Source organism: Macaca thibetana, chromosome 13, assembly GCF_024542745.1.
Source record: "Macaca thibetana thibetana isolate TM-01 chromosome 13, ASM2454274v1, whole genome shotgun sequence".
Classification (NCBI taxonomy): Eukaryota; Metazoa; Chordata; class Mammalia; order Primates; family Cercopithecidae; genus Macaca; species Macaca thibetana.
The window spans coordinates 46,266,229-46,287,904 of NC_065590.1; the positions used below are offsets into that span (position 1 = coordinate 46,266,229).

Consider the following 21,676-nt stretch of genomic DNA (forward strand, 5'->3'; position numbering starts at 1 on the left):
TCACTTGAGGTCAGGAGTTCAAGACTACCCTGGACAACATGGTGAAATCCCATTTCTACTGAAAATACAAAAATTAGCCGGGCATGATGGCACAGGACTGTAATTTCAGCTATCTGGGAGGCTGAGGCAAGACAATCACTTGAACCCAGGAGGCAGAGGTTGCAGTGAGGTGAGATCATGCCACTGTGCTCCACCCTGGGTGACAGCGAGTGAGACTGTCTCCAAAAAAAAAAAAAAAAAAAAATCATTCTCCTGTCCCAGTTTTACAAAGTTTTAAGCCATGTACCTCTATCTTAAATTGGTTAAGTCCCTAAGGTTTAAGCTAGAAGATAACTGTTTTCCTTTCATACATGTTCTCCAGAGCTACTGAAAAATGAGCAAATTAAAATGTAATGCCCTTGTGAAAATGAACATGTGTCTGTCTATAAAATGAAGAACAGATTATTTGACTTTATAAAATATACTTCTAGGTATTTTTTCACACTTGAAAACACAGCCAGGTGCGGTGGCTCACACCTGTAATCCCAGCACTTTGGGACGCCGAGGTGGGTGGATCACCTGAGGTTAGGAGTTCCAAGACCAGCCTGGCCAACATGGTGAAACCCTGTCTTACTAAAAATACAAAAATTAGCTGGGCGTGGTGGTGGGCGCCTGTGATCCCAGCTACTTGGGAGGCTGAGGCAAGAGAATCGCTTGAACCTGGGAGGCAGAGGTTGCAGTGAGCCGAGATCGTGCCACTGTACTCCAGCTTGGGCAACAAGAGTGAAACTCCATCTCAAACAAAACACAACAAAACAAACACATGTACTTAGTGCCTCTGATCAAACACAAAATCCCAGATCATACTTTCTCCTTTTTCACTTGGAACCAGTACAATGGAAGCTTCCCACCAAGTTAACGAAATGTACTGAAAGTTCTACCTACTGGTCAGTGTAGAAAACATTTTATTTCTGACAAACCCCAACATCTCAGAAGCATTTTATCAACTCCTCAGTTACCAAACAGGTTGAAGAATGCTATCTTTGAGGACTCTAATGTTGACTCATTTACATGTTGAATGGGCTCCTTAATCTAAAATAAATGCCTATCCTATAGTACAAGATTAGACTTGCTGCTTCCTTATTAAAGAAAAACTCTACTAGTCACTCCAAAGAATCTATTTATGTAATAGGGTAAACATGGATATAGAAGGAATTCCTAAAGATACTCTGAAGGCTGATTTAAAAGCAAGAGATATTAAGCAGAAATGCATACACATCAAGTATATAAAATTTAATCAAATTCCTTACTAAAGTTTTCAAAGGTTGAAGTCAGGTGATAATTATTCAGTTCTTTCATAATCATTCATTTTTGCTCAAATAAAGTATTTGTAGAACAAATCCCAACACATCTGAATAAAGGGAAAGAGTCAGCTAAGACAACAGCTTTGCCAAGGAAGCTACAACTTGGTTATGTGATTTTATTCTTATCTTTTGCTGCTATATAAAAAGGGAATAATAGAACAAACATTTTTTCCTTGTTGTTCTTTACTTCTAAGACTCTTTTCATGTTTTCCATGGTACAAGGTAAACATTAGAATTTACATTTCAGAGACCTAAGGGGCAAGGAACAGGAGTGGGACCTGGAGGATACGGCTCTCTGGCAATTCAAGAATTTCAACTCAATGGTAAAGGGCTTGCAAGAGAAAATGGACTGCTATTTCTCCACTTGCTAGATGGCATCCCGTGAGTCCTATAACACACGAAGTATCTTCCCCACACTACTCAATGTACCATTTTGGGTTCTTCCTACTGGACCTACTAAATGCTGAGTGAAATCTGAAGGTGGTGGTAGATACTAGCATTCCTGGCTGTGTAATCTTACACATTTTCATTTTAAATATAATAATTCAAGCATAATCCATATTTAAAAAATTAGACTAAGGAGAGACAATAAAGGTTTTAAACGTTTCTCTTTGAAAAGATGGTATCTTACAGTACATACAAAAATACTCTGAAAATACATACGACTTCATTTACAAAACACTGAATCAACATATTACAAGAATTACATGGTTATGGATTTTAATAAACTGAGCATGCATTCATGAAACTTAAAAAATATTAAGAAATGCATTGAAAAAAGCAGCATAAAAAAAGACAACTCATATAGTTAAATAAAAATTACAAAGGTCCTGAGCCAATTAATGGTTGGTAACAATGTCATTCAAAATGCCTTTAGGTTTCAATAAAATCCACTGCTTATTTCTGCATGCCTAGTCCGTGAAGAAACTATTTGAAGTTGTGGCATAAATAATGGTCAGGAATTATCATGCCAAGTTAATTTTACACCTCAAAAATACAAGTTTGCCATACTTAAAGGTATCTTATTGTTGATGCTGGAATGAGTTGCTCCTCAGTAAAAAATACCAGTCAACTAACAAGAATGGCATGAAATAGGATATGTAACAATTTTACCATTCATATACTGACTTTCAGTATCCTGGTTATATTTTGATTTTTAATAAAGATGCATTTCAAAGGCCTCCATGGGAGGCAATATATAAAGAATTTATGGTGCCCAACTCTTCTGTAATCACTGGACTAATCTTCCCTGCTAACTATGCAACATTTGGATAGAAAGGCACACAAAAAAGTTTAAATATTTCATGTGCCAATCTGGAAAAAAATAATTTAAATCAACAGAACAGACAGTACATCTACACAAATGAGGAAAGCAGAAAAGATACCTCACATTCATTTATCTCAGGTTTCACAAAGTGGCTTCAATGCTAAAGTAAATGTATTAACATTTGGAAAATACAAGATAATTTTTTTGTTTGTTTTCAATTTTTTTAGCTCTATACAATGATCACAACATAAGACAAAAAAAACAAAAAAAAAACAAAACAAAACAAAAACAAAAAAAGGAGTTCAGGACTTGTTATCAGTGTCCAAGTGGCTAAGAACTGGTTCCCATAACAAGCATTGAAAGTTAAGGCAGTAAAACCCCCAAATGCAAAGCTGTAATACTGTAGATGGCAATTTGACAGCAGGTGATCCTCAGAGAAGTGTATGTAGCAATCAGTGAGAGAATGCTACAGCATCTGCAGGTCAAAGTGTGATAGTTCAAAAACCACTTCAAGGTTATTAGGCTGAAGGCTGTAACGTTCACCTTATTTCACGTATGACAGCCACTTCTATTTTAAAACAAGTGGCTGCATCTATGCCACTAAATGACTGCTTGTTCACTTAAGTGAGGAGGCACTGCTTTTACCGATTAAGGGTCAGTCGAATGGAATTTTTGATGACACGGATGTTATTTGCTGGAACTGGAGATGATGAATCTGGTAGTTCTTTACTGGGTAGTCTCTGTTAGAAAGAAAGAGGAAACAAAAAAGGAAAAGCACATCATATATATTATAAAGGCCCAGCTAGAAAGTCAGTCACAAACTTTTTCTCCCAATCCCTCTAGCTCTTAAACACTCAAGTATGCAATGAATATTTCCTTCCAGTGTTCATAGGGAACTCTTGCTTTCAGAACTACTACTTCTTTTTACAGTCAGAGGTGAAAAGCAGAGGGATAAGAGAAAGGGCAGAAGTGGCAGGAGTGTGAATATGTACAGGAAAAGAGGAACTGCCATGCCTGGATCGAGAAATGCATAAAGAATACAGTCCTTAAGGTCAAGCAAAGAAAAAAAAAAAAGGAAGTGTATGGTGACTAAACAGGAAGCTCTTGGGGTGTGAAGTGAAAAATGAGTGTGTGTAGTACAGAAAAATTTAATATCTGAGAGTTATGTTCCTCAATTTGTTTCTGTAATACATTCATGGAGAAGAACAGACTCAATCGCTGAGATACTTAAGTTCTCAGGAAAACCAAACTTTGTACTTAGGCTAGATAACTTTGATGGTTATGAAATTCAGGGACATCAGTTTGAGGGACTCTGAGGACACTAATATTACATAAAGAAGGCAAAATCTAGGACCATGGTGGTTTCACGCCTGTAATCCCAGCACTTTGGGAGGCCGAGGCGGGAGACTCACTTGAGGTCAGGAGTTCGAAAGCACTCCACTACAAATACAAAAATTAGCCACTACAAATACAAAAAGATCGCGCCACCGCACTCCAACCTGGGCAACAACAGTGAGACTCTATGTCAAAAAAAAAAAAAAAAAAAAAAAAAGGAAGGCAAAATCTAGACTTGTGTAATGAGGATAGTTTCTTGTCAAGAGATGACTGTTTAATTTTCCTGTTTTACCTTGGCTAAGCCAGTATCTGTATCGTATCCATATGCATTAAAACAATTATGAACAATTTCAGATATACAAAGAAGTAGAGAACAGGGCAATAAGGACTTAAATGCCAAAACCAAGTCTCAGACATTATTAAAATTTTGTTGCAATTGTTTGGTGTACCCACTTTCCCTTTAGACTTGATATATTAAAAAGTCCAGATATGTCATTTCACTCTTTTGTACTTTAATATCCATCTCAAAATTTGTTCTTCCACCATCACACATAATTATATATTCATGTTTTTTGTAATTTAATCTTATGTTAAAGGCTCAAATTCTACAAATAATAGCCTGTGAGTATACTATTTTGCTTTAGAATAGTTAATACATCCTGGAGAACCGGGCAGGGTAACAGTTGATGATGAGAAGCACTTTACCATTTAATGGCGGGGGTGGGGGTGGTAAGAGAGGGGTGAAAATAAGCCATTCTGTTCACTATAAACTCTCAGAGAAGGGCTTTCTCTAGTTACACAAGGCTGGTTTTTGAGTACTTGCTTTTTAGCATACCACACTTAATACTACATATTGTTAGCTATAAAAGTAATTCTTCAAATAATAAACATTTAAATTACAATTCAGGGGCGTTTAGCTCATGTTTTAAAGGTACTTACTATATATACCACTACATTTGGTTCCTCTAAAATATTAACACATATGGTTCCTAATTATCAAATCTATCTTTTGACAGTAAGCAATAGTACACAACAGAGATATACCTCCAGGTGCTTGGTAAGAAATTAATGTGCTGAGCATCCAACTGCTTCTTTAAAGATAAAAAACAAAGGGTGAACATAATCTAAATAGATAATAAAGTTGTCTTAAACTACTGACTCTTTTTTAGACTTCTGAGGTACCTACATTCACAACGATATACTTTGCTATATCCAACCCCAACTATACTGCTAGTCCTTGAGGACAGGGACAAAATCTTACTTTTTCCCAGTGCTAGGCTCTTGATAAGACTTTTGTACTTGTAGATTACCTATGAGTTTTTACCTATGTACTGTACCTATGAACAAGACTATTTTGTTACCTTTTTGCGTGATGTATCAATAGTTGGAATAGGCATAGATTCTCCTCCAATGGCATCCTAAAAACAGAAGAATCAACACAAGTGAAAACTAACTTTCCTATATGCAAACACTTAATTCTAATTAAAATAAAACCTAACTAAAATCTGACAGTAGATCTAATCTGACCTACTTTCTAACATGGCACTTTTTCTTTTTTTTTTGGAGACGGAGTCTCGCTCTGTCCCCCAGGCTGGAGTGCAGGGGCCGGATCTCAGCTCACTGCAAGCTCCGCCTCCCGGATTCACGCCATTCTCCTGCCTCAGCCTCCCGAGTAGCTGGGACTACAGGTGCCCGCCACCACGCCCGGCTAATTTTTTGTATTTTTAGTAGAGACGGGGTTTCACCGTGTTAGCCAGGATGGTCTCGATCTCCTGACCTCGTGATCCACCCGCCTCGGCCTCCCAAAGTGCTGGGATTACAGGCTTGAGCCACCGCGCCCGGCGATACATGGCACTTTACAGTAAATATTCTGAAGCACACTATTAATATATTTACCACTGATTTTCTTTTTCTTTCTTCAGCAGCACGGGGGTCCTTAAATGTTGATTCAAGTCGAATAAACTAAAATATAAACATTGAAATAAATTGCTATTATGTACCTACAAAAAACCATACAAATCTATATAAACTGGAAGACTAATTATCAGTTACGCTATTATAAAAATTACTATAAATATGGGTTGGTAAGAGAAGATAATTTAAATTAGATTGAATTCAACTGCCACCGTTAATTTCTACAGTTTGGGTCATCTTTTTGGTTAAATCAATTCAGATTCTAACAAATATAGTTTTACTACCACCTACTGGAAGTAGGGCATATCAACACACAAGAAATGAGATTTTGTTATCAGTAATGACTTCTGTAAGTCGAGGAGAAACTCAGACCAATCATTCAAATTTTCAGACACATTAGTAATTTCAATTTAGGATGAGCAATTAATATTGTTCCTTTAATATTTGGGTAAATATTCTTTTCAGCCAACTCCTAACAGAACACCAACAGCTATGGAAAATTGTTTCTTTAGTATTAACTATAAGAAATATCAACACGAAAGTTGTAACTTTACCTTTTCTATGTCTTTCAACCTCTTAGGAGTTCCATCTATGGATGGGGAATGGGCTCTCTTGGGTGTAACAGTCTTAGTTATATTTGACATTCCATTCAGATGCGGTTGTCCCTGGGCAGGGTTGTGAGGTGTTGTGATTCTAGGAATGACATTTCGTCCTACTACAGTAGGAATGGTACACACAGCGGGGGGTGATACAGCTTTTACTGTAGAGTCAACTTCTGAAAATGAAAAAAAGGATTTTAATAATTAAACATTTATGTAATTTTTTTTTTCTTCTTGAGACAGGATCTCTCATTCCCATCACCCAGGCTGCACTGCAGTGGCTTGATCACGGCTCACTGCAGCCTCGACTTACTAGGCTCAGGTGATCCTCCCACCTTAGCCTCCCAAGTAGCTAGGACTACAGGCGTGTGCCACCATGCCTGGCTAATTTTTTGTATACAGAATTATTAATATATACAAGTTTAGATACCTACTTGCACCAATGACCGGAATGGAAAGTCCTTGGGCTGGTGGTACACTCAGTGGCTTCTCCACAATTACAGCAGCAGGCTCAGCACTATTCCTAATGAAAGTGTTAAATTATCATCAATAAATGATTTAAATATTACTTTTTTTCTCCTTTTTTGAGGAAAGGCCTCACTCTACTGCCCAAGTTGGAGTGCAGTGGCACAATCACAGCTCACTGCAGCCTCAACCTCCTGGACTCAAGTAACTCTGCCACCTCAGCCTCCCAGGTAGCTAGCAATATAGGTGTGTGCCATCATGTCTGGCTAATTTTTAAAATTTTCATTTTTGTGGAGACAGGATCTCACTATGTTGCCCAGGCTGGTCTTGAACTCCTGAGGCTCAAGCAATCCTCCTGCCTCAACCTCCCAAAGTGCTGAAATTATAGATGTGACCCACCATGCCTGGCCCCATTAGTTATTTAAAACACTCTTTTTTGCAACATTTACCACTGCCGTCTTTTTTTTTTTTTAGACATGGTATTGTTCTGTCACCTAGGCTGGAGTGCAGTGGCATGAACACATGGCTCAATGCAGCCTCAACCTTCCGGGCTCAAGCAATTCTCCCACCTTGGCCTCCCGAGTAGCTGGGACTACAGGTGTGTACTACCACGCCAAGCTAATTGTTTGTTTTTGTTTTGTTTGAGACGGAGTCTCGCTCTTGTTGCCCAGGCTGGAGTGCAATGGCACGATCTCGGCTCACCGCAACCTCCACCTCTTGGGCTCAAGCGATTCTCCTGCCTCAGCCTCCCAAGTAGCTGGGATTACAGGCACATGCCACCACACCCTGCTAATTTTTGTATTTTTAGTAGAGATGTGGTTCTGCCATGTTGGCCAGGCTGGTCTCAAACTCCTGACCTTAGGTGATCTGCCCGCCTCAGCCTCCCAAAGTGTTGGGATTACAGGCGTGAGCCACTGTGCCTGGCCAATTAATTTTTGTATTTTTTTGTATAGACAGGGTTTCGCCATGGTGTCCCGGCTGGTCTTGGAACTCCTGGGCTCCAGCAATCCGCCTGCCTTAACCTCTCAAAGTGCTAGGATTACAGGCCTGAGCCAGCATGCCTGATCACAACTGTTGGCTCAGGCCTGTACTTTAACATTTCATTGAAATAAAAGGGGGGAAAAAGGCAGAGGAGCCAGTAAGAAGAAAAAAATTTAAGCAAAAAATGTGTACGTTTCTGTGTAGCTCTCTAGTCCCATATGCTCATAAGCCTATACCATCTCCCACAGGATTACCGTGAGTTATTTTTAAACAAGAAATTGACTACCAGCCTGTAAAATAAAATATTCTAACAATTTAAAAAGGCAGTAGCAGGGGTATAGAAAAGTTCAGATTACCTTCAAATAAACTGAACAGAAAACCAAAAGGACACATTTGAAATAAAGACAGACCTTTCTGTTTCTCCTACAGACGGGCTATCAGACTTGGACGCTGGAGAATTAAAAGGTGTTCCATTATCAGTGTCTCTGGAGCTATCCAGACAACTGCTATCCAGAGATGATCTTTTGGACTGAAGTCCGCTCGAGCTTCGACTGACATCAGAGAGACTTTGCTGAAAGAAGGGAATGATTTTAGGATTTCAAAATGCAAATGAGAATATAAAGACTGGTTTCAATTCTGACGGTCACTTAAGCAAATTATCTCTTGTGATTAATGAAAATGAGATTTTAGTCCTAGATTGAACTGCCTATATCTTCCTTATTTTTCTCAATAGGTTTGGGAGCTGTTAAGAATGCAAATTTGGTCCTAGATCATTTGTCTGAGTAAAGTCATACTAGAGGGTTAAGATTACAAACTCAAACTACTCAAACTCACCTTTTTCTTCTTTTGAAGAATTTCTGCAGGAAGGTAGTGGTGAAGTTGTTTTTTCTTTACATGAGTTGCTTCAATTTTCATTCCCTCCTTTAGCATATTTATATTGTTTGCCTGTCTGTATACTGTAACAATGTTAATATGTTAAATGGGAAACTTCTTTCTGAACCAAGAGTTCTGCCTAATTTTTCTGAAATGCATATACCTTTACCCTGCTATCACCACCAGCCACCCACGCACAACCCTCTCACAAAACAAGTATTTTTAATACATTTCCATCACATCACAATCCTATTCATGAATCCACTAGTTTTTCTTTTTTTGAGATGGAGTTTTGCTCTTGTTGCCTGGGCTGGAGTGCAATGGCGCAATCTCGGCTCACCACAACCTCTGCCTCCTGGGTTCAAGCGATTCTCCTGCCTCAGCCTCCCGAGTAGCTGGGATTACAGGCATACGCCACCACGCCCAGCTAACTTTTTGGATTTTTCAGAGAGACAGGGTTTCTCCATGTTGGTCAGGCTGGTCTAGAACTCCCGACTTCAGGTGATCCGCCCACCTCGGCCTCCAAAAGTGCTGGGATTACAGGCGTAAGCCACTGCACCTAGCCGTGAATCCATTAGTTTTTTCATGTCTACCTTCTAAGACTTTCTCATAATCAAACCTTATTAACAGAATAAGTATATTTAAAAAAAGGTATTTTCCAGATTTTATTTTCTGATATTTTCCCAAAAGGCAATCTCTCCTTATAATTACTTGCCCAAGTCTAAGCTAATTCTTTTTTTATTTTTTGACACAGAGTCTCACTCTGTCACCCAGGCTTGAGTGTAGTAGCACAATCTTAATTCACTGCATCCTCTGCCTCCTGGGTTCAAGTTATTCTCCTGCCTCAGCCTCCCCAGTAGCTAGGACTAGAGGTGCATGCCACCACACCCAGCTACTTTTTGGATTTTTTGTAGAGACAGGGTTTCACTATGTTGGCCAGGCTGGTCTCAAACTCCTGACCTCAAGTGATCCACCCGCTTTGGCCTCCCAAAGTGCTGGGATTACAGGTGTGAGCCACCGCACCTGGCCTTCTAAGCTAATTCTTAGGCCAAATATCCAAGATGCAATTCAAGCTGTCCTCCTCCTCCATGAGAATTTACTACTGCAGCTACCACACCAACCATAGAATGACAGACTTCAGGAACCATCTTACAAATACATCCTTATTGTACAGTTGAGAAAAGGAGGCTAAACAGCCCTGAAAGCCTTGCCAGGATCAGAATCCACACAGCCCTAGATTCCCATTCTAGTGCTTTTCACACCTTATAAGAAAATGGGTTTTATTAACACACAAATTTCTTAAAATGTTTTAATTGTAAATACACCCAAAGGGAAAACAGGTTTTATTAACTACCACACAAATTTCTTAGTATGTTTTAATTGTAAATATACTCAATGAGACACTGAAGACAGGGATGGGAAGCTTGTTTTACACAGCAAGTACTGTGAGATGTGGTAAATTATTTAATCTCTTGGGGCCTCAAGTTTCTTCATCTGAAAAATAGTATCTTATAAATTTATAATAAACTATGTCCCAATCTTCTTTTTAAAAAATGTAAGCCCAAATTAGAATGGAAAAATTTATGGCGAATGTTTTTATTCCAGATTGCTTATAAAAGAGTTACCAAGAACACTTGTTCAAGTTGTAGATTCTCTGGCTCCCTCCCCAGAGTATGATTTAGTGGTTCTAAGGTGAAACACAGGAATCTGCATTTTCTTTTTTCTGAGATGGAGTCTCGCTCTTGTTGCCCAGGCTGGAGTGCAATGGTGAGATCTCAGCTGACTGCAACCTCTGCTTCCCAGGTTCAAGTGATTCTTCTGCCTTAGCCTCTGGAATAGCTGGGATTACAGGCGCCCACCACCACACCTGGCTTATTTTTGTATATTTAGTACAGATGGGGTTTCACCATGTTGGCCAGGCTGGTCTCGAACTCCTGACCTCAGGTGATCCGCCTGCCTTGGCCTCCCAAAGTGCTGGGATTACAGGCGTCAGCCCCTGCGCCCAGCCAGGAATCTGCATTTTCATGATAAATATGAGGGCTCTTTCAAAAGAATTCAGAAAACCCAGATGAGCCAAACCAATACTTTTAATTGTATGAATGTATTCCAGATTCTTCAAGATAAATAACCCCAAATTTATAACAGATACATTAAGATATTCCAGAGTTGTGACGAGAGGGCTGGATGTGAAAGACATACTTTTCACTGATCCTGAAATATATTCAGCAATTCTGTACTTACTGATATTTATATCATATCAAAAACATAAAAGTCTGGCCAGGTGCAGTGGCTGACATCTGTAATCCCAGCACTTGAAGAGGCCAAGATGGGCAAATTGCTTGAGCCTAGGAGTTCGAGACCAGCCTGGGCAACATGGCAAAATCCTGCCTCTATTTAAAACAAACAAACAAAAAACCCATAAAAATCAAGTTTTTATTTTTTGAGACAGGGTCTCACTTTGTCACCCAGGCTGGAGAGCAATGGCGCAATCTCAGCTCACTGCAGCCTTGACCTTCTGGGTTCAAGCAATTCTCCCACCTCAGCCTCCCAGATAGCTGGGACCATAGGCACAATACCTGACAAACTTTTTTTGTATCTTTTGTAGAGATGGGGTTTCACCATGTTGCCCAGATTGGTCTCGAACTCTTGAGTTCAAGAGATTCACCAATCCCAGTCTCCCAAAGTATTAAGATTACAGGCGCTTGTGAGCCACCGCGCCTGGCAAAAATCAAGTCATCTTTATTAAAAATTTATGGCGAATGTTTTTATTCCAGATTGCTTATAAAAGAGTTTATTATTGTGATCACAAACCCTGGTTGTACATACAAAGAGCTTTCCTTTCTTTGTGTTTTAAAACAGATAACATTCAGCCAGGCGAGGTGGCTCACGCCTCTAATCCCAGCACTTTTGGGAGGCTGAGGCAGGTGGATCAGTTGAGGTCAGGTGTTCGAGACCAGCCTGGCCAACATGGTGAAACTCTGTCTCTACTAAAAATACAAAATTAGCCAGGCCTGGTAGTACGTACCCGTTAAGTCCAGCTACTCGGGAGGCTGGGGCATGAGAATTACTTGAACCCCAGAGGCGGAGGTTGCAGTGAGCTGAGATCGCACCACTGCAGTCCGGCCTGGGTGACAGAGTGAGACTCTGTCTCAAAAAATAAAGACTTGATTTTTATGGGTTGATTTTTATTTTATTTCATAAAATAAAATAAAACAAATAACATTCACATGCTACAAAACTCAAAGCGTTGAAGAGTATTCAGTGATGTCTCCTTATCCTGCACCCTGACCTAGAAGCAACCAGTCTTGCCATTTTTTTTAAACTAAGTATCCTTCCAGAGATATTCTATGCATTTGTAAGCAAATGTGTATTTATCTTTTCTTTTTATATAAATAGCACAGTGTACACAGTGTTCTGTAATTTTACCCCCCACTTAATATACCTTGGAAATTGCTTCATAATGCTTTTTTTTTTTTTTTTTGAGACAGTCTCACTCTGTGGGCCAGGCTGGAGTGCAGTGGGGAGATCTCAGCTCACTGCAACCTCCTCCTCCCAGGTTCACGCAATTTTCCTGCCTCAGCCTCCCAAGCAGCTGGCATCCACCACCGCACCCCACTAACTTTGTATATTTAGTAGAGACAGGGTTTCACCATATTAGCCAGGCTGGTCTCGAACTCCTGACCTCAGGTAATCTGCCCACCTCCGCCTCCCAAAGTGCTGGGATTACAGGCGTGAGCCACCGCACCCGGCTCCTTTCCTGTTTTAACAGCAGTATGGATATGCCATGTTCGCTTAACCAATTGTGGAACTTTAATAAGTACAGCCAGCCAGATCGTAGGCAGATGACACTGAGTAACAGCCAGGTTTGAGAATCACAGCTCTATGATGATGAAGTCTTACCTGTATCAGTAAATGACTGTATATCATATGTCAAGTCTATGTTGACACTTTCTGCATTTTCTACTCTCCGAAAAATTATCCCAAGGAACCACATTGATACGTAATTGTTGCTATAAAGTAAAATTTAAGAATTTCCATTAATTATTATTATTTTACAATTTTACAGATGCTATTTCATAATTAAAACTTGGTCTCTATGTCTCTATCTCACAAATACAGATTTCAGTGGTCTGGCCAGATTCTTAAAAGTGACATCCAGAACTGGTAAGTTATCCCCTGTTGTTCTAAGAAGGATTAAGTGGCTATGAAAATGACTTACTAAATATATTCTTAAAGATGCTCCAAATATTGTGATGGTGTTTTGCTGGGGTTTGTGGGCTACCAAAGTAGTTGCGTACTTATTTTTAATGCCTAGACACTCAAACTCAAATATATAATGTGTCATACTCCCATCAATGCCTGTTAAACAAAAATCTCATAATTACTCTGAAATGATGCATATGCCAAATAACATTATTTAAGAAACATAGTATTAAAAAACAATTAACTTACTCTTTATGATGTTCCTTATTCCCTGGGAATGACTGGGGATTCACATGGGCAAGAGTAATAAATTCATTCCGTTCTAAGTTTCCAACAAGTACACGGATTTTAGATTCTACTAATCCAACCCTAAAATAAACAACACAATTTATCTTACATCCACTTTAAATTTGAAAGTTACACTCAAGTAAACCAAACAGTATATTAACTATGAAGCTTTACATGTTCATTAAAAAATTTCAGGCTGGGTGCTGTGGCTCACATCTGTAATCCCAGCACTTTGGGAGGCAAGAGCGGGCAGATAGCCTGAGGTCAGGAGTTTAAAACCAGTTTTGGCCAACATGGCAAAAACCCATCTCCACTAAAAATACAAAAAAATTAGCTGGGCCGTGGTGGTGGGTGCCTGTAATCCCACCCAGCCACTTGGGAGGCTGAGGCAGGAGAATCACTTGAACCTGGGAGGTGAAGGCTGCAGTGAGCTGAGATCACGCCATTGCACTCCAGCTGGGGCAACAGAGCAAGACTCCATTTCAAAAAAAAAAAAAATCAGGCCAGGTGCAGTGGCTCATGCTTGTAATCCCAGCACTTTGGAAGGCTGAGGTAGGTGGATCACCTGAGGTCAGGAGTTCGAGACCAGCCTGGCCAACATGGTAAAACCTTATTTTACTAAAAATACAAAAAAAAAAAAAAAAAATTAGCTGAGTATGGTGGCGCACACCTACATTCCCAGCTACTCCGGAGGCTGAGGCAGGAGAACTGCTTGAAGCTGGGAGGTGGAGGTTGCAGTGAGCTAAGATCACCCCACTGCATTCCAGCCTGGGTGACAGAGTGAGGTTCCATCTCTAAATAAATAAATAAATAAATAAATAAAATAAAAATTTCAGCTCAATATATTAGGAACCCCATTTTAAATGCCATTGTAAACACTATGTCAACTTTAAATATGAAAGCTATACTCAAGTAAACCAAACAGCATATTAGCTATGAATCTTTACAAGTTCATTTAAAAATTTCAGCCTAATATATCAGGAACCCCATTTAAAATGCCATTGTAGTAAATGACAAGTTAGTAGATTTCTGTGTGTTCTTTTTTTTAATAGAAGAACTAATCTATTTAATGCATTACTGAATCTAAAATACCTTGCTTTAGTTAAGACTATAAAACAGTCATGGCTTAGGGCATGAACAAAAACTACTGGTTAATCTAGTCCTGAATCTTTTTCTACCTTCAAATCTTATGTCTCAAACCTAAGGCTAGGCTAGGCCCATGCTTGTTAATCCCAGCACTTTGGGAAGCTGAGGCAGGAGGATCACATGAAGCTAGGAGTTCGAGATCACCTGGGGCAACAAAGTGAGACTCCATCCATATAAGATTAAAAAAAAAAAAAAAAAAAATCAGCCAGGCATGGCGGCATGGGCCTGCAGGCCCCAGCTACTTGGGGAGCTGAGGCAGGAGGCATTGCTTGAACCCAGGAGTTTGAGGCTGCAGTATGATCACACCACTATACTCCAGACTAGGTGACACTGAGACTCATCTCTAAAAAAAAAAATAAATAAATCCTCAGGCTAAGATAAGTTTAAACAATGAAACTAATATTGGCACATAATATGTGAAACAATCAGCTAGACTTTGCATTTAAAACAGAATTCACGGGCTGGGTGCGGTGGCCAACGCCTGTAATCCCAGCACTTTGGGAGGCCGAGGCGGGTGGATCACGAGGTCAGGAGATCGAGACCATCCTGGCTAACACGGTAAAACCCCGTCTCTACCAGAAATACAAAAAATTAGCCGGGCAAGGTGGCGGGCACCTGTAGTCTCAGCTACTCAGGAGGCTGAGGCAGGTGAATAGCATGAACCCGGGAGGCGGAGCTTGCAGCGAGCTGAGATCGCGCCACTGCACTCCAGTCTGGGCGACAGAGCAAGACTCCATCTCAAAGAAAAAAAAAAAAAAAGAATTCACTAAATTTGTATCAGATACTATCAAAATACAGTAAGTTTCATCAGATTTCTGCAATTGCATTTCTATTTCACTTAAGAAATGTGACCAATGGCAGCTTACTTATTAATGACTTATGAATTAGAATAATTACAAGAACATTTTAAGTTTTTTAAAAACATCAGCAAAAGCTTATACATTATAATTGTGTGTGTTTTAACAGTGAATCTACAAAAATCTGTGTTATTCCAGTGTCATCTAAACGACAGATTGGCAAACTTTTTCTGTAAAGGGGTAAATAGTAAATTTTAGGGTTTCTGGGCCATACAGTCTTTGTTACACCTATTCAACTTTGCTGTCAAGCACAGAAGCAACCATAGATAATACGTAAATGAAGAAACATGGCTGTGTTCCAATAAAACTTTATAAACATAGGTGGCAGACTGAATTTGGCCTAGACCCTATTTTCTGACTCCTGATCTATACAAACAAAATACTGTTTCAGTGTCAGGACTATTTTCAGAGTCCCTTTAATTATCAATGAAATAAGAATTAAACTCTTGAAGCAAAAATAAAACAGTATTGCTGTTTTGCTTTTCCAGAAGTCAGACCCAAGGAAAGTACAACTATCTCTGGTGGTCTAATAGCTTCCGTCTGATAGAGCCAAGGATGTGAATATACGGGAGGCAGAAGGGATAAATTTAGATGCACTAGAAAGAACACACTACTTCTTGGCCACAAACATCTCCTACCTATTGACAGAAGCTTAATCTGAACGATTTAAGCCATTATCTCCTAAATTAAAAGGATATACAAAATGTCTTTTCTATTGAGTTTTGTTGGAGGTAAACATGATGGCAAAAATGAAAAACTTAGGCCAGGTGTGGTAGCTCACGCCTGTAATCCCAGCACTTTAAGAGGCTGAGGTGGGTGGATCATGAGGTCAGGAGTTCAAGACCAGCCTGGCCAAGATGGTGAAACCCCATCTCTACTAAAAATAGCCGGGTGTGGTGGTGGGTGCTTGTAATCCCAGCTACTCTGGAGGCTGAGGCAGAGAATTGCTTGAACCCAGGAGGTAGAGGCTGCAGTGAGCCAAGATCGCGCCACTGCATTCCAGCTTGAGTGACACAGCGAGACTCTGTCTCAAAAAAAAAAAAAAAAAAAAGGGGCCGGGCGCGGTGGCTCAAGCCTGTAATCCCAGCACTTTGGGAGGCCGAGACAGGCGGATCACGAGGTCAGGAGATCGAGACCATCCTGGCTAACACGGTGAAACCCCGTCTCTACTAAAAAATACAAAAAACTAGCCGGGCGAGGTGGCGGGCGCCTGTAGTCCCAGCTACTCGGGAGGCTGAGCCAGGAGAATGGCGTGAACCCGGGGGTGGAGCTTGCAGTGAGCTGAGATCTGGCCACTGCACTCCAGCCTGGGCAACAGAGCGAGACTCCGTCTCAAAAAAAAAAAAAAAAAAAAAAAAAAAAAAAAAAGGAAAGAAAGAGAAAAGAAAAACTTAGACGGTGCTATCAGAATCATCCAAACTAGCTCAAAATTTTGCTTAAATCTGACTCCGAGAAGCAACAAGAAGCAAAATCTATACATGTATCTTTCGCTCATGTCCCTCCTGATTCTGAAACATTAATTTGATGGCATATTCTAAACACTGAAGCTCCACGGTTATGCACAACAATCACCAGTAAGATATAATAATTTTACAGATCACTTGAGGTCAGGAGTTCGAGACCAGCCTGGCCAACACGGTGAAACCCCATCTCTACTAAAAATACAAAATTAGGCACAGGGCATGGTAGTGCGCACCTACAGTCCCAGCTACTCAGGAGGCTAAGGCAGGAGAATCACTTGAACCCAGGAGGCGGACGTTGCAGTGAGCCGAGATTATGCCACTACACTCCAGTCTGGGTGACAGAGGGAGACTCCTTCTCAAAAAAAAAAAAAAAAAGAAAAAAAGAAAAAAAAAGGCCCGGAGAGGTGGCTAAGGCCTATAATCCCAGCACTTTGGGAGGCTGAGGTGGGCAGATCACCTGAGGTCAGGAGCTCGAGACCAGCCTGACTAACATGGCAAAACTGAGATCGCGACACTGCACTCCAGCCTGGACAACCGAGACTCTGTCTCAGAAAAAAAAAAGATATAATAATTTTGAAAATCAAGCAAGAAAGTACTTCATAAATGGTAAAGCACCATATAAATACTATCACCACACAGTAGGTAGAAAACTTGAAATAAAAGTCTTACCACTCTAGATGGTTTTCTTCTGTTGATGCGCTGGCAGTCAATACTATATAATGTCTGAAGAATTTTCAGCAACAATCAGAAAAAAAAGCCAGAAAAATTGTTACGGCCTGCTTTTTAATCATCCCCTTTTCTCCCTCCCTCTCATTGAACAAATGAGCTAATAAAGGCACACAGTTTATGAAAATTAAATGTGCTCTGATTTTCACAAAATTAATTCTAGGTCCCACAAGTAAAAAACAATTCACTTTAAAAAGTCACTAATACTGGATTAGATACTACTAGAATAAAGAAACACTCTTATCTCAGGATTTTTGTTCATCTATTCTGTCTTGCTTAAGAAATAAAAGAGCTGTCACCTACCATATATTAACTATGTTTAACATTCTTCTTAAAAAAAAAAAAAAATCACATACACACAAAATACAAAATTTCACATACCTATACTTTTGAAAGAAATTTGGTGGCTCAAGTAGTTTGGACCAATCTGATTTGCCTTGGAGAATTTCATCTGTGACTGCAAGACCTAAATTTAAAAAAAAAAAAAAAAAGAAGGATTTTGAAAAGGGACCAGCTCTTAAATCACCCTACTACTGCAAAATCTCAAATTCCACCACACCAAATTATTATTATTTTTTTTCTTTTTTTGAGACAGAGTCTCACTCTGTCACCCAGGCTGGAGTGTGGTGGCTCTATCTTGGCTCACTGCAACCTCTACCTCCCAGGTTCAAGCGATTCTCCTGCCTCAGCCTCCTGAGTAGCTGGAATTACAGGTGCCCACCACCATGTCGGCTAATTTTCGTATTTTTAGTAGAGACTGGGTTTCACCATGTTGGCCAGGCTGGTCTTAAACTCCTGACCTCGGGTGATCTGCTCGCCTCAGCCTCCCAAAGTGCTGGGATTATAGGCGTGAGCCACCACGCCCGGCCCACCCAATTCTTGAGTAACAAAATATAAACATATATTATGTTGTTTCTTAAAACACAAAAAATTAGGTTCAACCAGATTGGGCTGGCTCCATTTTTGGCCTTAATATTATCATATACTTTTGAAAACTCATTACTAAAACACAAAATAACCATACTTGAAAGAGTTTCTAATTTAGAAAGAATAAACTCTTAACTGTCAATCCATAGCTCCAACAGAGAATAAAAACTGTCAACCTAAAACTTGTGGGAATATGTAAAGGGCAACAGGGCCACATGTTTACCTTGTTTAAATTCTTCTACCATTACTGTTCGAGTTGATGTGGACACATTATACGTAGAATTCTGTTGTGGGTAGGCAGGGGTGATTATGGGCATGAGATGATACCTATCTGATGGATTTACCTGTGAAATTAGAAGCAGAATAACTGATCTATTCTCCTATTTCAGTTGTCCTCACTTCATTTCCCCAAAAGTCTGAAGAATATGAAATATAAATTTAATACTACATTTCCTCAAGTTTAAGAAGTACATTTTCCCTCCCCAACTACATTTATTTTTGAAGTTGGATATGTCTGATAGTCAAAGTCAAAGGAAATACTGTAGAAGTGTATTTTTCCTCAGAAAAGCTGTTAAATTGATGTGCATCTTATAAACAATGATCTCTTATAATCAAGGAAATACAGTATTATAACTACAAAAGCATTATCTGGTTTCATGGTTCTCAATCCTTTTTCACCACCCACTCGATGGATGACTTCCCCTTGGTTACCTAGAGGAATGAGCACTCACTCTAAAAGCAAATTAAAATGCAAGATATGTGAGAATTATGCTATCTTGGAACAATGAATCTGCTTTAAATTGTATCTCAAAGTAAATCTTTTATTATACTTTAGTACTTTATTATTAGTAACCAATTACTTTTTTTTCTGAGACGAAGTCTTAACTCACCCAGGCTGGAGTGCAGTGGCACAATCTTGGCTCACTGCAACCTCTGCCTCTGGGGTTCAGGCGATTCTCGTGCCTCAGCCTCCAGAGTAGCTGGGACTACAGGTGTGCACCACCATGCCCGGCTAATATTTTGTATTTTCAGTAGAGAGGGGGTTTCACCACGTTGGCCAGGTTGGTCTCGAACTCCTGATCTCAGGTGACCCACCCACCTGGGCCTCCCAAAATGCTGGGATTACAGGCGTGAACCATTGCGCCCAGCCAAGTAACCAATTATTTTTGAGACAGTTTTTCCACAATGGATTATGACACTGCCCTTGAGACACCCACTCATCTTACATGGGCGATTTTTAATGACATAACATTTGGATCAGCATCAGTGATCCAAATCATCTGCACAAAAAACAAAAAACAAAACAAAACAAAAACCACAGCAGAAGGAGCAAGAGGACAATAGTCATACAGAAGATAAGAACAGAGACAAGAGGAACTATCTTTAACTAGACTGTAATTTAGAGAAATGTCCTTTTCCTTAAAAGGTTTACAGAAACTCCATAATAAATCACATACCCGAGGATCCCAGACAGGCAAATTCAAATTGCTTTCTTCTGGTTGCTTCAGCAGCACAGGATTTGGCCATTCCCTGACATGAATAAGGCAAATTAACTTACACATGATCTCACTTCAGGTACCACATGAAACCTCATAATTATTAGATTGTTCTAACCTTCTAGAGCGAATGTTCTGGGTATTTGGTATTAAGGGGGAAAAAAAGGCCGAGCGTGGTGGCTCACACCTGTAATCCCAGCACTGTGGGAAGCTGAGGCGGGCAGATCACTTGAGCTCAGGAGTTTGAGACCACCCTGGGCATCATGGAGAAACCCTGTCTCTACTAAAAATCCAAAAATTAGCCATGCCTACCGGCGCATGCTTATAGTCCCAGCTTCTCACGAGGCTGAGGTGGGAGGATCACTTGAGCCCAGGAGGCAGAGGCTGCAGTGAGCTGAGATGCATGCACTCTAGCCTGGGCAACAGAGTGAGACCCTGTCTCAATTAAAAAAAAAAAAAAAAAGAAGAAATGGGCTAAGGAAGAAGGTAAGAAGGTATACAAAGGAAAGGCTGCTCATTTTAATGCAGTGTTCTCTGAAAGGGTAAACATTACTTTTCATTAACTGTAACTAATTTGCACCTGAATCTTTCACTTCCTTCTCATTTGCTTTCATGGATTTAATTCTGATAATTCAGTAACAGCAACAGCTAACATTTACTGAAAATACTAATAAATCAATGTGATTATCATCTCTGTTTTACAAATGAGGAAAGCTTAAACAACTTCTACATAACTAGTAATTTGCAAAGCCAAACTTATTTTAACTGCTCTCCCTAGTTAAGGGCCCACATTTATAAATCCCTGAAGAAGGTGACAACTGGATGTCCCATCATTGCCTCAAATTTGATGTTTTATATTTTTGCCTTTACAAAGGAATGTAAAACAACAGAAAAGGTCTATGTATAGTTCTTATATGTCCAAACAAACTTACATATAGGTAGAGGTTAGTAAACAGTCAAAGAACACATATAAATACTTACCACTTGGAAAAAACTAAAAAGAACTTATGAACTAAAGTAGATGCTGCTGCATTTGGATACAATTGGCAAGTTCTTGCAACTAGCATTGCCCAGGAGACACCACCAAGGAATCCTAGCATGTTGGAATAAATACCACGTCCTAGAAAATCAACATATTTGCTAATTACTATTAGGACCTACTATCTGTGACATTCTTTTTATTTTTTCTGCTCTTTACAAGGTGAATGAATATCCGTGACATTCAACAAGGTAACTGTATTCATAAGACGGTTGGTTGGAAATTTTCCCCTATAAACAAAACATTAAAACTGATAAGCAGACCTTCACATAAGGCCTATAGTCTAATGAGTAAACCATAAGTTGCTAATCTTACCCTCCTTACTTTCCCTTCTAATATAGACACCTCCGTTCTTTGCCTCAGTTCCAACTGCTCAACTGGGCTCCACTGATATTACATTGAAATTCCCCATTTTTCAGTATTTATGATTGAGAGAAAAATGAAAGGAAGGAGACATGTGAAGAGACAATGGGGAAGAATGACTATTTAATTAATAATCACATTCATGGGTATTTTAAAATCAAGTGTAAAGCTGAAGACTTCAGTATTTCACAGAATTTGGATACCTCTCCATAAAGTAGAATACACCACTGATATTACTCATTTCTATGATTTTTTTTTCTTAAGAGATGGCCTCTCACTCTGTCACCCAGACTGAACTGGCACAATCATAACTCACTGTAGCCTCAAACTCCCGGGCTCAACTGATCCTCCACCTCAGCCTCTCGAGCAGCTATAACTACAGGGGTGCACC

General features: G+C 39.7%; 1 protein-coding gene and 1 pseudogene across 4 annotated transcripts in view; one reads left to right on the forward strand and one right to left on the reverse strand.

The window, feature by feature from the left end:
- The window catches only part of LOC126934406 (non-POU domain-containing octamer-binding protein-like), a 139,038-nt pseudogene extending 138,810 nt beyond the window's left edge, over nucleotides 1–228 (forward strand).
- A 1,706-nt stretch (nucleotides 229–1,934) lies between these two features.
- PAPOLG (poly(A) polymerase gamma) overlaps nucleotides 1,935–21,676 on the reverse strand; it is a 42,993-nt gene continuing 23,251 nt past the window's right edge. For 2 of the 4 annotated variants that reach the window (XM_050753470.1, XM_050753473.1), the window contains 15 exons: nucleotides 20,865–21,003; nucleotides 19,845–19,917; nucleotides 18,611–18,731; nucleotides 17,842–17,926; nucleotides 17,404–17,457; nucleotides 13,230–13,349; nucleotides 12,678–12,787; nucleotides 8,739–8,860; nucleotides 8,315–8,475; nucleotides 6,893–6,981; nucleotides 6,414–6,634; nucleotides 5,842–5,907; nucleotides 5,307–5,363; nucleotides 4,990–5,036; nucleotides 1,935–3,350 (listed from right to left, as the gene is read on the reverse strand). In XM_050753470.1, coding sequence (XP_050609427.1) covers nucleotides 3,266–3,350; nucleotides 4,990–5,036; nucleotides 5,307–5,363; nucleotides 5,842–5,907; nucleotides 6,414–6,634; nucleotides 6,893–6,981; nucleotides 8,315–8,475; nucleotides 8,739–8,860; nucleotides 12,678–12,787; nucleotides 13,230–13,349; nucleotides 17,404–17,457; nucleotides 17,842–17,926; nucleotides 18,611–18,731; nucleotides 19,845–19,917; nucleotides 20,865–21,003 — 1,550 coding nt within the window. In that variant the 3' untranslated portion in view covers nucleotides 1,935–3,265. The other 2 variants (XM_050753471.1, XM_050753474.1) reach the window with 2 other exon arrangements.